General features: G+C 39.3%; 1 protein-coding gene across 1 annotated transcript in view; it reads left to right on the forward strand.

Annotated features, from left to right (window-relative positions):
- MIGA1 (mitoguardin 1) overlaps positions 1-16,639 on the forward strand; it is a 76,713-nt gene extending 60,074 nt beyond the window's left edge. Inside the window, 5 exon segments of the mRNA XM_049771482.1 lie at positions 597-695; positions 4,931-5,065; positions 7,212-7,265; positions 13,754-13,870; positions 15,677-16,639. Of these exon segments, the coding sequence (XP_049627439.1) occupies positions 597-695; positions 4,931-5,065; positions 7,212-7,265; positions 13,754-13,870; positions 15,677-15,895 (624 nt within the window). The 3' untranslated portion in view covers positions 15,896-16,639.
- Positions 16,640-17,053: the final 414 nt, after the last annotated feature.

The following is a 17,053-nucleotide window of genomic DNA, read 5'->3' on the forward strand; positions in this document are numbered from 1 at the left end:
TATTACATAATATTTGTATTCACTTTAAGAGTTGATCTAAATAATTATACATATTTGAGTAATAAGCCGTTTGCTTTTGATATTTCTTAGCATTTACTGTTATTCCTATTATTATAGGGGGAAGGGTATGGAAGGCAAGTCACAAGCCTTATTATCTCAACCACATCCTGGTCCCTAATTTACATTTCTCCCTCCCCACCTCTTTCTCAGCACTCCTTTTTATTGTTGTTATTATTGCCATGATCAGAGGTTGCAAATGCTGATGATAGTGCTCACTGGGGCTCACATAGTCAGTTGAAGTGCTTCTCCATATGCTTCTTGGGAGTTGTTCTCTGTTGTGGTGCTCATATGCATTTTGATTTTAGGACTCTCCCACTTGGGTGTTGAGGCTCACTTGGGGCACTTTATTTGCAATGCATCAAAATTGCACTCAGTGCATGGGGAAAGAACAAAATAGTAACCCAGATGAATGCAACATACCTCAAATATCTGTTTCCATGTAGTTACATAATAGAATAATGATCTGAGGACTTCGTTGAAAAGTCCTTTCTTTGTTTTAAAATTGAGAATAGAAGTAAGTGTGTTTTCTTCTGCAGAATCCAAAGAAGTTTGAAGATGTTTTTGATGAGATGATCTATTTTTTAGAGCAAACTGATCACTGGGATAATACTGAAATGGAACTTGCTGCTAGAGGAGTAAGTTCTTTTTTTTCATTTCTGGTTTAAACTATTGTGGTTTCAAAGGTCATTCATAGTTGGGTTTTAGACATACAATGTTTCAGGACCAATCCCACCTCTAGTGTCAATCTTCCCCCACCATTGTTTCCAGAGTCCATTCTATCCCACCACCACCCGCCCCATCCTGCCATCATAACAGGCACCTTTTAAAGTTTGGTTGCCAAAAGTTTAGGTTTTATGATTTCATTCTTATTGACTCTGGCTTGGATATTTAGTTCTGTCCGTTTTAAAGTAAGTTCATTTTTAAATAATGTATTCCCCTTCTTTAGTTACATATAATGTTTATATCATTTGCGATCACTTTTTCCTGATTCTTGTTAAATGACAGTAAAACCAGTTGTGTTACCTAGTGCCATAAACAATAGCAATTGTCATGTTTATACATTGGGGAATAGATATAAGTGGGGTTGGTTTTTTTTTTGTTTGTTTTTGGGCCACACCCTGTGATGCTCAGGGGTTACTCCTAGCTCTAGCTCTGTGCTCAGAAATCGCTCTTGGCTGGCTTGGGATGCCCAGGATTGAACCTGGGTTGTCCCAGGTCAGCTGCAAGCAAAGCATGTACCCTACCATTGTGCTATTGCTCCAGTCCCAAAAGTAATTTTTTAAAAAGTTCTTCCATTATTTCCTTCTTTCCTAATTTACTTCTTTCTGAAAGTCAGTGAACAGACTTTGGCAAGGAGGTAGAGGTGGCCTGCGTAAGGACAGTTTGTTCCAGAGGGAAAGTGGGTAGCTCAGTAAGATAAGCATATTAACTAAGTTATATACACAGAATCAAATTAATTAAATGTATTGATATTGTACTAAAAAAAAAACTTGGATCAGAATTGTTGCTGTCATTGTGATTTCACAGTTTATAGTATATATTACAGATACAGAAAAATAGGTTAAAGGTTACCTGAAGATGGTATAGCAGCTAGAGTGTATGCCTACCATGAGCCCAGTTTGGTTTTGATTCCATAGAAGATATGATCCTCAAAGCATCTCTGAGTGCAGTGCTGGAATCCCCAACTCTACAGGCATGGCCTGAGTATTCCTCAGCACTTCCAGGCCTGAGTAGTTTCATATCTATGGGGCTCTTGCATGAGCCATAGGTGTGGTTCGTTGAGAAGTACTAGTGGGATCCCCAGGGCTCCTGAATTGAGGAGACTAGAAATCCCCCTAAAATTTGCATATATGGAAACATACATATTCTTCCTAGCTCTGTTCATTGTAAGGGCCTGGGAATAGCAACACCTTACAAGAAATTCTCTTGCACTCAAATTACTTGGTTTCTAGTAAAAAGCACTAGAACTTTTGGGGAAAATGGTTGACTTGAGCATTAAACTAGAAAATATATGATGAATCTAAAATACTTTGTTGCCGGTCTGGAGAGTACAAAAAATAAAGATGCTTACCTTGCATACCAGGATTCAATCCCTGGCATCCCATATGGTCCCCAAACCCTGTCAGGAGTGATTCCTGAGCACAGAACCAGGAGTAACTCCTGTTTATTACAAGGTGTGGCCCCAAAACAAAACCAAATAAATTATAAAAATGGATAAAATACTTTTGTAAAGTCAAGAGGATAGAAATCATACCAACTATCTTCTCAGATCATGATAACTGAAAATAAAAATTAATCACAAACAAAAATAGAGAAATAGTTCAAACATCTGAAATTAAATAGCTTGTTACTGAACAACCAGTGGGTCAAAGTGGAAATCAAAGAGGAAATTAAAAGATTCTTGGAAGGGGCCGGGCGGTGGCGCTAAAGGTAAGGTGCCTGCCTTGCCTGCGCTAGCCTTGAACAGACCGCGGTTCGATCCCCCGGTGTCCCATATGGTCCCCCAAGCCAGGAGCGACTTCTGAGCGCATAGCCAGGAGTAACCCCTGAGCGTTACCGGGTGTGGCCCAAAAACCAAAAAAAAAAAAAAAAGATTCTTGGAAACAAATAAGAGGGAATCATCTCTATGAACCTGTAGAACACAGCAAAATCAGTTTTAAAAAGGAGAGTTCAGGGTCAGAGAGATAGCATGGAGGTAGGGCATTTGCCTTGCATGCAGAAGGACGGTGGTTCGAATCTTGGCATCCCATATGGTTCCCCGAGCCTGCTGGGAGCGATTTCTGAGCGTAGAGCCAGGAGTAACCCCTGAGTGCTGCCGGGTGTGACCCAAAAACCAAAAAAAAAAAAGAAAGAAAGAAAAAAAGAAAAGGAAAGTTCATATTTTGCAAGCACTCACCAGGAAGTAAGAAATGGCCCACATAAATAACTTGATTGCACAACTTAAAAAAACTAGAAAATTACCAACAAAAAGATCCCTAAGCAGGTGGAAAAAGGACATATAATAAAACAGCAGAAATTAATGAACTGGAGGCTGGAGTGATGGCGTGATGGCGGGGTGTTTGCCTTGCATGCAGCCGACCTGGGACAGACCCAATCCCTGGCATCCCTTATGGTCCACCAAACCTGCTGGGAGCGATTTTTGAGTACAGAGCCAGGAGTAGCTCCTGAGCACCACCGGGTGTGATTAATTTTAAAAGAAAAAAAAAATTAATGAACTGGAATCCAAAAAAAGAATCCAAAAGATCATTGGAAGCAAGAGTTGATTCTTTGGGGGAAAAAAAAAAGATCAACAAGCCACTAGCAATACTCAGAGAGAGAGAAACCTAATAAAATGAATCAGAAATGAAAGTGGGGACATCACAACAGATGCGACAGAAATTCAAAGGATCATCAGAGACTACTTTTAGAATCTCTTACTTCTTTTACAATACAATACAAAACGAGAGAACCTAAAAGAAATAGATACATTTTTGGATTCCTATAACCTCCCAAGGCTGAACCAAGAAGATATGGAACACCTGAATAGACTTAGCACTTTCAAAGAAATTGAAATGGTAGTTAAAAGTCTCCCCTAAATCAAAAGCCTAGGCCCAGATGGCTTCCCTAGTAAGTTCGATCAAACAAATTTTTTATTCAGACCTTAAAAAAAAACCTACTGCCAATCATTTTCAGGTTTTTCCAGAAAACTAAAGATACAGAACACTCCCAAAGAGTCTATGAAGCAAACAACACCCTGATATCTGAGGGGCAATGTCTGTGGTGAAGGGAAGGGTTCAACCTAGAAAAGGAGATGGTGCTGAAAGGTAGTAAAGTGTTATATATATGAAATCCTATCAACAACAGTACTATTAACAGTAGTGCAAAATCTTTTTTTTTTTTTTTGGAGAGTGGGGAGCCATACCCAGCAGTGCTCAGAGTTAATCAGAAACCGCTCCTGGCAGGCTTGGGACCATTTGGGATGCAGAGAATCGAACCTGGATCAGCCATGTACAAGGCAAATGGCCTACTTGCTGTGCTATTGTTCCAGCCCCAAACATTTTTTTTTTAAAGTGCACTCCTAAAAGCAGACTAGTGGGTGGGAAGCAGATGGGTTTGGGGTTGCATTGGTGGACAGAAGTGGACACTGGTGGAGGGATCAATGTTCAGATATATATGCTTGAAACACAGTCATAGGGGCTGGAGAGATAGCATGGAGGTAAAGCGTTTGCCTTTCATGCAAGAGGTCATCGGTTCGAATCCCAGCGCCCCATATGGTCCCCTGTGCCTGCCAGGAGCAATTTCTGAGCATGGAGCCAGGAGTAACCCCTGAGCACTGCCGGGTGTGACCCAAAAACCACAAAAAAAAAAAAAAAAAAAAGAAACACAGTCATAAATAACTTTTTAATTTCATGGTGACTAAATAAAAGAATAAGCAAAACATATTGTCAGAAGGCTTTTAAAGTGTAAGTTGGGGAGGAGGCCAGAGATAGCTTTGAGGTTTAAAACACTTGGCTTGTGGGGCCGGAGAGATAGTATGGAGGTAAGGCATTTGCCTTGCATGCAGAAGGTCGGTGGTTCAAACCCCGGCATCCCATATGGTCCTCTGAGCCTGCCAGGAGCGATTTCTGAGCATGGAGCCAGGAGTAACCCCTGAGTGCTACTGGGTGTGACCCAAAAACCACAAAAAACCCTTGGTTTGCATGTAAAAGTCCTTGACTCAGTCCTTGAGACTCCATGTTTCCCCAGGGCACCTCAGGAATTGACCTCTTTACCAGTACCTTGCTGGAGTACCCAAAAACCAAAACCCCAAAAATAAAAGTATGAGACTCTAACTCATGCTTCATTTAATCTCTGTGTAATAATAATAATGTGTTTTTAACTCATTATTCAGGTGAAAAATCTAAACTTTTATGATGTTGTTCTGGATTTTATATTAATGGATTCCTTTGAAGATTTAGAAAACCCACCCTCATCTATACAAAACATTGTAAATAACCGCTGGCTAAACTCCTCTTTCAAAGAAACTGTAAGTAGTAGTTTAGCTTAAAATAGATGAAAAAATGGTTGGACCTGGAAAAATGATAAAGATTTACATATAAAATAACTAATGTGGAAACTGCGTTTATTGTCATTGGAATCAGAGGCCTGTGAAACAGCATCAAATGTGAAACAGTTCAAAGTCCCCTTTAGAATTTTTTTTTTTTCATAGTCAATACTGCCTCACCTGAAAGACTCAGAATTTCTGGGCCCGGAGAGATGGCACAGCGGTGTTTGCCTTGCAAGCAGCCGATTCAGGACCAAAGGTGGCTGGTTCGAATCCTGGTGTCCCATATGGTCCCCCGTGCCTGCCAGGAGCTATTTCTGAGCAGACAGCCAGGAGTAACCCCTGAGCACCGCCGGGTGTGGCCCAAAAACCAAAAAAAAAAAAAAAAAAGACTCAGAATTTCTTCAGATTTCAGGAACAACTCTAATTTCTGACTAGTTCGATCTAAATAAAAAACAGTCTGAATTGACTTGGTTTTATGAACAAATCATAGTAGATTACACTAAAAAGACATAATAGTTGCACTAAAAATGGAACTTTTTTTAAAGAGAAAAAATTGGAGATTTATATTCCCAAATATAACCCCAAATTAGGCCTGTGATAATAACAGGTTCGTATATTCTGTGTTTTGCGTTGTTTCTGTATTTCGTTTTTAAATCTTTTTTTTTGTTTTTTTTTGTTTTTTTTTTGTTTTTGTTTTTGTTTTTGGTTTTTTTTGTGCCACACCCGGCGGTGCTCAGGGGTTACTCCTGGCTGTCTGCTCAGAAATAGCTCCTGGCAGGCACGGGGGACCATATGGGACACCGGGATTCGAACCAACCACCTTTGGTCCTGAATCGGCTGCTTGCAAGGCAAACGCCGCTGTGCTATCTCTCCGGGCCCTCGTTTTTAAATCTTGACTTGATGTCTTCTGTTCCATTTTTGGGGGGGGGGGTCTTGAACCACATCCGGTGGTGCTCAGTGGTTACTCCTAGCGCTGTGCTCAGAAATTTCTCCTGGCAGGCTTGGGGGACCATATGGGATGCCGGGTATCGAACAGGTCAGTGCAGGGCCAGCTATGTGCAAGGCAAATACCCTACTACTGTGCTATGGTTCTGGCCCTTTCTGTCTATTTTAATCAAGTATATGGTGGGATAGATATTGATGATGAAGAAGTTTGAACATCTTTTTAAAAAATGTTCCACTTAACTATTTCATAATTTTATTTGAAATTCTAAATTTTAAAGCATTTTTAATAAATTTGCTTTTCCCTTTAAATATGTTTTAACCTAAAGAGATACATGTTATCTATTTCTGTAGGTGATGTGGTAGAGACCTTGATCAGAGTTGAATAGTACCAGAGTAAAGGCAGATTTCATTCTGATCCATTAACATGTTTTTAATCCCTTTTGTTATGTATTTCTTATTTTTTTACTTAAATAAAAGTATTTTTTCTAACGGGATGTAGCTCAGCTATAGAACAGTTTTCTTCCATGTCTGAGGCTGAGGATTTGACCCTAAGTACTGAGAAACAATAATTTCAAAATCTCTTAGCTCTTCCTATAACTGTTCCCAGCAGTACTGGTCTTAAAGAAAAATATGAATTACTGTTTCTACATTATTACACAATAATATTCTACGTGTTATGTATATACACAGTTTTTTTGTTTTTTTTTTGTTTGTTTGTTTGTTTTTTGGTTTTTTTTGGGTCACACCCGGCGGTGCTCAGGGGTTACTCCTGGCTGTCTGCTCAGAAATAGCTCCTGGCAGGCACGGGGGACCATATGGGACACCGGGATTTGAACCAACCACCTTTGGTCCTGGATCGGCTGCTTGCAAGGCAAATGCCACTGTGCTATCTCTCCGAGCCCATATATACACAGTTTTACTTTTCTTATATGAACAGAATTTGAGAAATCTTGAGTACAAGTACCAAGTTTCTTGATATCAGAGTTAAACTTTTTTGTGTGAGTTTGTTTTCATTTTAAAGCTTATAAAAATCAAGTACGTTGCCTAGTTATTAGTAACTGTTTTGAATATTTTAGGCATGTGCACTTTGAGTTTCTGAAAATGTATCTGTAGCCTAAATAGAAAAGTATTATGTAGTTATAAATTTAAATTTTGCTCTGTCTCCTTTGCATATATTTAGGCTGTGGCTTCAAGTTGTTGGTCAGTGCTGAAACAGAAAAAGCAGCAGATGAAGGTAAAGTTCATTGTGACATGAATTTTGTGAAGTAATTTGAAGTGTCTGTGAAAGAAGCATCTGAGTCAGTTCTCAAGTCGGAGGGAGTTGGGTAGATATGGCAGCTGTTAGGAACTGTCCTCCAACTTGGAGAATGACTTACTGGAACTGGGTTGGTTTCTTTTTTTAAAAAACAAGTTCCTCCTTTCTCTTTAACATTTTTATTAGTTCTATATTGCAAGTATTGAGGTATATATGGGATTTCTGTTAAGTGGGAAAGTGTTTCATACATAGATTCTACTATATTCTAATTGAGAAATGATTTGATTCTATAACCACTTTATTCAACCAATTTCCCCACCCCCAAAAGTCTCTTGGCCTTTAAAGTCTCTTTCCATGCTCCATGCCTCTAGAACATCTCATCCACTGGCCTGGTTTCAAAGTCAGTGACTAGCCAGTATTTCAGCAAGTTGCTTTATGCATTCTGCCTTAATTGCTTCATTTCTGAAAAAAACCCTCCTGGGTTTTTTTTTTTTTTGGGAATTAAATGTAGTGTTTGGCACTCTGTCTGATGCAAATGTTGCTTATATTTTATATTATATTATTTTCCTAATGACCTACAGATTATATTTTAGAATTTACTTATTTTACAATTTGAGTCATAAGTTTGAGATAGTATTGCCAAGTACAGTGTTTCCAGAGCAAACTCCTTTTTAGGGTGAAGTGAAGGGATTGGGAGCCACACCCAATGGGGCTTGGAGATTATTCCTGGCTCTGTACTCAGGAATTATTCTTAAAGGTCTTGAGACTTTATGGGATGCTGGAGATCAGACCCAGGTCAACCTCATGCAAGGCAAGCACTCTACCCACTTTACTGCTGCTCAGTTCCTGCCAGCATAGTCCTTGAAGCTTCTTTAGAAAGTGCTTTTTATTTTATTTTTATTTTTATTTATTTATTTATTTATTTATTTTTTTGGTTTTTTGGGTCACATCCGGTGGTGCTCAGGGGTTACACCTGGCTGTCTGCTCAGAAATAGCTCCTGGCAGGCACGGGGGACCATATGGGACACCGGGATTCGAACCAACCACCTTTGGTCCTGGATCAGCTGCTTGCAAGGCAAATGCTGCTGTGCCATCTCTCCGGGCTCAGTGCTTTTTATTTTTAATTTTCTGCTTTATTGAAACCACTGTGATTAACAAAGTCCTTCATAGTTGGGTTTTAGACAGTAAATCAGTGCCAAATCCCACCATCAGTGTTGACCTCCCACCACCATGTCCCCAGAATGTATCCCAACCACCACCCTTTGCCCCCTCAGCCTGCCAGTATAACAGGAAAATTTAAAGTTTAGATAATTCCATTTTGGATATCTTGATTCCATAGTTGTTGACTTTGGCTTGGATATTTAGTTCTGTCCTTTTTGATCTCCATCTGAGACTGCTTGGCCCTTGGCCCCCATCTGTTCATATTTGCGTTTCTTCTCCTTTACTCAGTTTCTTTCTTCTCTTTGATACTCTGAGGCCAAGGGTATTTGAGACAGCTCCCATTTAGAACATTGCACTTCTTTTATGCAGTTATTCTAAATACCATATATGTGATATCATTCTATATTTATTCTTCTTTGGCTTACTTTATTTAATATATCTTCAAGTTCCATCTATGTTGCAGCTAATTGCATGACTGCATCATTTCTTACAGCTATGTAGTATTTCATTGAATATATGTACCATATCTTCATGATCCACTCTTCCATTGTTGGACATCTAGGTTGGTTCTATCTCTTAGCTATTATACGGAGTGCTACAATGAATAGCAATGCGCATTCTCTTTTTGGATGAATCTTTTTCTGTCTTGGGGATAGATAACCAAAAGAGGGATTATTGGGTCATATAGTAGCTCAATTTTAGTTTACTGAGAACCCTCCATACTGTTTTCCATAGGAATTGGACCAGGCAGCATTCCCACCAGGAGTGGAGGAGCGTTCCTTTCTTACCACATCCCCACCAACAGAGATTGTTCCCAGTATTTTTGATATGTGCCATTCTCACTGGTGTAAGATGATATCTCATTGTTATCTTGATTTGGATTTCCCTAATTGTCAGAGTTTATAGGCGCATTCGGTTTGTCAGAGGAAAACCAGGCAGGACTCTGGCAAGATACTTCAAGCATGTTTTAAATAGAGAACTCAGGGGCTTTATGACTAACCCCTAGGCCAGGAGAAGGAGAGAGAGCTGTGTATGAGACCAGGGCAAGGTCACATTGAAGGCTAGGTAAAAGGAATAGGTACACAAAGTAAAGGATAAGCAGTTCAAAAAGATACAGCCAATAGTCTGTTGAAATCAGGGAGAAAAGCTGTAGCCAGTAGCAGAAACAGTTCACTACTCCAATTGCCTCTTCAAAGTGCCAACTCACAGCCCCCCAACCCAGTCTTAATGGGGGCCAGGGTTTATAGCTTCAGCCAGCCAATGACAGTTGATTAAGGTCTTAAAGAGCAGGACCCCTTTTATGGCTAGTGCTGGGCTGCTGCTGAGGTAATACAGTAATGTAGGACAAAACCTAATGAAAAGTGATGTTGAGCATTTTTCATTTGCCTGTTGGCCATCTGTTAGTCATCCTCAGAGAAGTGTAGGTTCATTTCTTCTGCCCATTTTTTGATGGGGTTTTTATGTTTTGTGAAGTTAACCTTTGTGAGTACTTTGTATATCCTAGATCAGTGGTCGGCAACCCGTGGATTTGTGTGGAAACTTGCATGCAGAATATTTTCAATAAAAACTTATTGAAACTAAAAACAGTGTACCATCCTATGTATTTTTGGTTTTAAAAATGTGGCTCTCAAAATAAATTTCAATTGTGATTTTGGTGAGATTTGGCTCAGTTGAAAAAAAGGTTGCCGACCACTGTCCTAAATTATTATTAAACCTTTATCTAATGTTTTGAGTGCAAAAGTTTTCTCCCATTCAGTTAACTATCTTCTAATTTTAGCCTGTGTTTCTTTTGTCATACAGAAACCTTTTAGTTTGATGTAGTCCCATTTATTCAGATTTGATATTGGCATTGTATTATTGAAGACTTTTTTGAGGTCTAAATCTTGGAGTGTTCTGTCTGTTTTTCTCAGTGAACTTTATGGGTCCCGGTCTAATCTCAAGGTTTTTATCCACTTTGAATTTACTTTGTGTAAGTGTGAGATATGGATTAATCTTTTTTTTTTTTTTTTTTTTTTTTTTGGTTTTTTGGGTCACACCTGGCAGTGCTCAGGGGTTATTCCTGGCTCCAGGCTCAGAAATTGCTCCTGGCAGGCACAGGGGACCATATGGGGCGCCGGGATTCGAACCGATGACCTCCTGCATGAAAGGCAAACGCCTTACCTCCATGCTATCTCTCCGGCCCCAGAGATATGGATTAATCTTATCGTTTCTTGGCCTTTTGGCTAACATCAAGTGAGATATGGATCAATCTTTAATTTCTTACATATGGAGGATAGCTGTTGTTCCAGCACCATTTGTTGAAGAGACTGTATTTATTTCATTTCAAGTTCTTGGCTCATTTGTCAAAGATTGATTGACCATATACATGGGGATTTGTCACTGGATAAATTATTTTCTGACCCACTGATCTGAAGTCTGTCTTTGTTCTAAGACCATGGTGTTTCAATCAATATGATTTTGTAGTAGAGCTTCAAGTTAGGTAATAAGATGCCTCCCAGTTTCTTGTTTTTCATTATGGATTTGGCTACCCTCAGTCTTTTGTGGTTCCACAAAACTTTATAATTGATTGTTCTAATCTAAATCCTTAAAGAATGTTGTCTGACTTTGATGTGGTGGATGCTACAATGCAGGGCAATGCTGCCTGCTTTATCAGCCACTTATGTGAGCCCAACTGCTTTTCACACATCATCCATGTGGAGGGCCAGAAGCACATTGTCATCTTCGCCCTGCGTCTTATCCTGCATGGTGAAGAGCTCACTTATTACTACAAATTCCCCATCGAAGATGCCAGCAGCAAGCTGCCCTGTGACTATGGTGCCAAGCACTGTCGGCGCTTCCTGAACTGAAGCTTTGGCTTCCCAACAGAATAACACCCAGAATCCCTGCTGCCATCTTACCCCTGACCTGGGGGCTTCCTAGTTCCTCCCAGAACATCTCATCCCCACTGTGTTCATGGTGAATGTGGGCATTCTGGTGGCAGCAATCGCCCTCTACCTACTCTGGGGGCCCAAGATGTAGATACTGTACAAAGGTTTCTAAATCCCTTCTTTTCTATCCACTTTTTTATTTAAGAGGGTGGAATTCCAGGTTGGAATCCCCCTACAAAATCTGTAAATATTTGGGGGAAAAAAAAGAATGTTGTCTGAATTTGGATAGGGATTTCATTGAATCTATACAGTAGTTTGGGAGGTAAGATGGCCATTTTGCTAATATTGATTCTTTCAATCCATGAGCATGGAATGTTCTTCCACTGCCTTAGATCTTCAGTTTCTTAGCTAGTGCTTGTTAAAAATAATTTTGAAGATTATATATTTTTATAATTAAAAAAATAATTCTTGTTTAAATTGATTCTAAATACCTATTGTTGTTTCATTTATTTACTTACTTAGGTTTTGAGTCATACCCAGCTGTGCTCAGAGCTTACTCCTGGATCTCTGCTCAGGGATCACTCCTAGTGGGCTCACGGAACCTAATGGGGTGCCAGGGATCATATCCAGGTCAACTGCATTCAAATGCCCTACCTGATGTGCTCTCTCTGGCCCCATATCCTGTATTTTTTAAGTTGAGATTTAGAAGACATCTTAGGTCTATAAAATAGAAAATAATCGGGGCCGGGCGGTGGCGCTAAAGGTAAGGTGCCTGCCTTGCCTGTGCTAGCCTTGGATGGACCGCGGTTCGATCCCCCGGTGTCCCATATGGTCCCCCAAGCCAGGAGCAACTTCTGAGCACATAGCCAGGAGTAACCCCTGAGCATTACCGGGTGTGGCCCAAAAACCAAAAAAAAAAAAAAAAAATAGAAAATAATCCTTTCCTTTCTAGTTTAGGAGCTTACCTGTCTGCCATTAATGCTAAATTAGAAATCTTTTTTTTTTTTTTTTTTTTTTTTTTTTGGTTTTTGGGTCACACCTGGCAGTGCTCAGGGGTTATTCCTGGCTCCAGGCTCAGAAATTGCTCCTGGCAGGCACAGGGGACCATATGGGGCGCCGGGATTCGAACCGATGACCTCCTGCATGAAAGGCAAACGCCTTACCTCCATGCTATCTCTCCGGCCCCTAAATTAGAAATCTTGTCTCTATTTTTTGTTTTAAAAGATCTCCAAAGCAGTGTTGAGAATGCCCAGAGGTCACTTCTGGCAATGGTTGGTTGGACGGTTTGTAGAGCATGAGGATACAGTGTTTCTGAGCCCAGTTGTGTTAGGATTAAAGGCTGAAGTCTCTGGGGCTTTAAGTGACATTCAGGGACCTCCCAGGCTATATCTGGCACTGCTCAACAGGCCTTGTGGTGCCTTGGTCCAGTATCTTGCCAGTGCTCTAACCCCTATATTATCTGTGCTATCTCCCTGACATAGTATTATTTAACAAGGAAAATGCAGCATTACTAATGTTAACATATTTAAAGAGCAAAGTTCCTAAGTAATACCTGCTTATATTAACATTTCTGTTTTGTTTTGTTTGGGCCACAGCTGGCCATGCTCAGTTTTTATTTGTGTCTCTGTGCTTACGGATCACTCCTGGCAGGGCTCAGTGGACTATATGGGGTCCTGGGAATTGAACCCAGATTGGGTACTTTCAAGATAAGAAAGTGCTGCGTTATCTCTTCCTGCTGCATTATCTCTTCAGCCCCTATACTGGTATTTCATAAGAGACAAAATGATTCATCAATATTGTTTCTTTGAAAGAATTCTAGTAAGCATCTTTTTGTTTCCAGTCATTTAAAAACCATTTTAATCTTTTAATAATTAGGTGATTGAATAAATCTTTTTAATAGCGAAAATAGTGGTAGTCTCCTTGATTCTTTGTAAAGTACACTGTTAAGGAGTACCATGACATTCTTGCTACTCTTGGTTACGACACTGCTGGAACTTTTTTTAATGAGGTGAAATGCCTTTAAGAAACAGAAGTTTCTCATCACATTTCAGACTATTGGCTAGGATATGAAATGTACACAAGTCAATTTTGTGAGTCTACAAGTTCCTTGTAAGTTTATGAACTTATTTTAGGGGGATTGAGGATGCCACACTTGCCATACTCAGGAGTTACACCTGGCTCTGTACTCAGGGATCACTCCTGGTGGTGCTTGATAAAGACTAACTACATGGGATGCTGGTTATCAAACCTGGGTTGACTGTAAGGCAATGCCCTACCCGCTGTACCATTGCTCTGGCCCCAAGTTTATGAACTTTCTTTAGGCTGCTCATCATTGGCCCTTTTGGTCTGTCTTCAAAAAGAACTGATTGTTTGATGGATAGTAATGTCAGATGCTAAACAAGAATATAAAAATAACTTTTTTTCTTTCTTTCCAAACAGATTCCAGATGGATTTTTTGCCCATTTTTATGCCATTTGTGAGCACATCAGCCCTATTCTGGCCTGGGGCTTTTTGGGTCCAAGAAATTCTCTTTATGATTTATGTTGCTTCTTTAAGGTATGTCAAATCATTCAACTTTGCTTTCTTTCTTTTCTTTTTTTGGTTTTTGGGCCACACCCAGTGATGCTCAGGGGTTACTCCTGGCTATGCGCCAGAAGTCGCTCCTGGCTTGGGGGACATATGGGATGCCGGGGGATCGAATCGCATTCTGTCCAAGGCTAGCGCAGGCAAGGCAGGCACCTTACCTCTAGCGCCACCACCCAGCCCCCCCCCCCAACTTTGCTTTCTAAAGTGAAAAGTGAATAATATTTTTTTTGATAAAAGAATATTTCTTGGGGACTGGAGAAATAGCATGGAGGTAAGGTGTTTGCCTTGCATGCAGAAGGATAGTGGTTCGAATCTCAGGATCCCATATGGTCACCCACGCCTGCCAGGAGCGATTTCTGAGCGTAGAGCCAGGAGTAACCCTTGAGCGCTGCTGGGTGCGACCCAAAAACAAACAAACAAACAAAAAGGAATATTTCTTAAAGATGAAATTATAAGTTACCTGAATCAAGTGTTAAAATGCCTATGGAGCAGATTTATATGAATTTGCTGCTTTATTTGGGAATTAAATTATATGCCATTCACTGTTTCAGTGACCTCAGTATTGTATACATGTTATTATGACACTCTTCAACAGAGCACATTTTCTGCCATCAATGGCCCCAGTTTACCTCCCTCCCACTTGCCCCCTTGCCTTCTCCTCTGCTTGCCTCTGTGTCAGACATTTTTCTTCTCTTTCTTTATCTTTCTCTTCCCTTTATCCCCCCTTTTAGACACTGGTTTGAAAAAATGTTACTAAAGGAGTATCATACATATCACTTTACCTCCTTTCAGCACGTAGTTCTTGTCCAGAGTGATCACTTCTAACTATCGTTGTCATAGAGGTCCCTTCTCTACCTTAACTGCACTCCCTGGCTGTTTGGGGCAAGCTTCCTACCATGGACCAGTCCTTCTGACTTTCATCTCTGTTGTCTCGATATTAATTCCCATGTATTTTTTCATTTTATTTATAAAAATGTCCAAACTTTTTATAAATTATAAATTTATATATTATAATTTATAAATTATAAAAATTATTTGGTTTTCTGAGGAAGGGGAGAAAGTAACGTGTTCAAAATAGAGAGCAGGCTTAGCATAAATGTAGGAAAGGAAGAAAATCTCAGTTAGGGAGATGTGGGCCAAGTATGAGAAGTGGGTTAGCAACACACATGTGTCTAATATAGATGTATATATTTATTTATTTTGTTGGTTTGGAGGACACACCCAACAGTGCTCAAGAGTTACTCCTAGCTGTGAGCTCAGGAATCACTCCTGGCAGACTTGGGGCACCATACAAGAGACTAGAGATCAAACCCAGGTCAGCTGTGTGCAAAGCAAAGGCCCTATCTGTCATACTATTGCTCTGGATCCACATTTAACACTCTTAAGTCACTGTTATTATAAGGAGCTTATTCTTCTGTCTTAAACTAATGCCAATACTTAGAAATAATATAAAAAAATGTTACTAGGATAGGACTAGTAATAGTCCCTTACACTTCAGCATTGCTTTGGGGTTTACAGGCATTTCCCAATGTTCATCGTTATTAATGTTTCATCATCAATTGGCCTTATAGTTCAAGAGTATTATTCATTATTTTACAGAAGAAAGAAAATGAGACACATAAAAGGCATAATTCTTTTTTAGAGTTGCTTTGCAACAAAATTTGAAACTCTGTCTTCCTCACTCTTAATTCAGTGCTTTTGATGCATAATAACTCTTTAGACTTAACTATAATGTTGGTCTACTAAATGCCCATTTTTCTTGTGTTTACTTTCTAGAATCAAGTTGTTTTCTTCCTCAAAGACATTTTTGACTTCGAGAAGGTACGCTATTCCAGTATAGAGACTTTGGCTGAGGACCTCCTACAGTTACTCAATCGTCGCACAGAGCTTTTAGTGGCCTATTTTGGAGCTGATTCACTGCGGCATACAAGTAGTTGTATAAGTAGTCAAGGTCATGTCATGTCCAGCAGCCTGGTGGAAGCCAAAGTACAATAAGTAGTATTGGATTTATAGAAGTTGGGTCTTCTCTGGAGTATTATAAGAGAACTATTGATTTTGTACATATATTACAAAATCAACAGAATCCGTGAATATGGACTCAGGGAAGGAAAAATATCTAGTAAAGAATAGTGTGAATGTACTGCATTTACACAGAAGTCTTGTCAATGGATTCCTGTGTAGTGCATCCAAAGTGGCTTTTTACAATCTTTAAGAAATAATTTTAAGTCATCCAAGTGTATTTTGTAGAAATATTTCCTGCATTGAATTCAAAACTTGAGTTCATTGAGTTGTTGTCTTGAAACTGTCCGAAATGTCCAGTATTGTTCTCAAAAGCTGTTATAAAAATGGCTTCGCAACTTGAAAATGTACACTTTAGTCATGATCTTCATGGCCCACACATGCAAGAATATACTATTCCTCATGTCAACAAACATAACCTTGCTTGAAATGTACTTTAGTGTAGTGGCTCATTTGTTTAATCAAGTTTAGGCAGTAGTGGGGTTTAGTACAGCTTACTTTATCAGTTGTGCATTTATTTAAGTATTTGAATCAAAGATACTGTAATGGCTGAGTATCATTATGAAACATTTAAATGAATTGACAATGAGTTTACAAGTAATGAATTTACATTAGATTTGTTATCGTTTCTAAAATACATTACTTATGATTATAGTTTGTAATAGTCTAAAGAAATTTATATTCTTGATAGATTAGAGCATTTTTCTCAGGAGCTGGAGTGATAGTACAGCAGGTAAAGTGCTTGTTTTGCATGTGGCTGACCCAGGTTCAATCTTCAGCACCCCAAAGGTTCCCAGAGCCTGCATTCTTAGCAGAATGCAGAGCCAGGTGTAAGTCCTGAGTACAGCCAGGTGCGGCCCAAATATTAAAAAAGAAATTAATAGAGCATTTTCTATTGAATGAATATTGATAGTTTAAAATAGCATTTATTAACTAGGACAGACAAGTGAATTTTTCTTGTATCATTTTGAGACTTTCAACTTCTAAAAGCATTAGTTTTGCTATAGTAAAATAATTTCTTATTTTTGCAAACCTAACTTAAAGTTATTCTCATAAAGAAATTATCACACAGAAATTTGTTACATTATGCCCATGTTTTTAAAGTATTCATACTTTGAATCTTGGTGATGATGG

The sequence above is a fragment of the Suncus etruscus genome, chromosome 4 (genome assembly GCF_024139225.1).
Source record: "Suncus etruscus isolate mSunEtr1 chromosome 4, mSunEtr1.pri.cur, whole genome shotgun sequence".
Lineage (NCBI taxonomy): Eukaryota > Metazoa > Chordata > Mammalia > Eulipotyphla > Soricidae > Suncus > Suncus etruscus.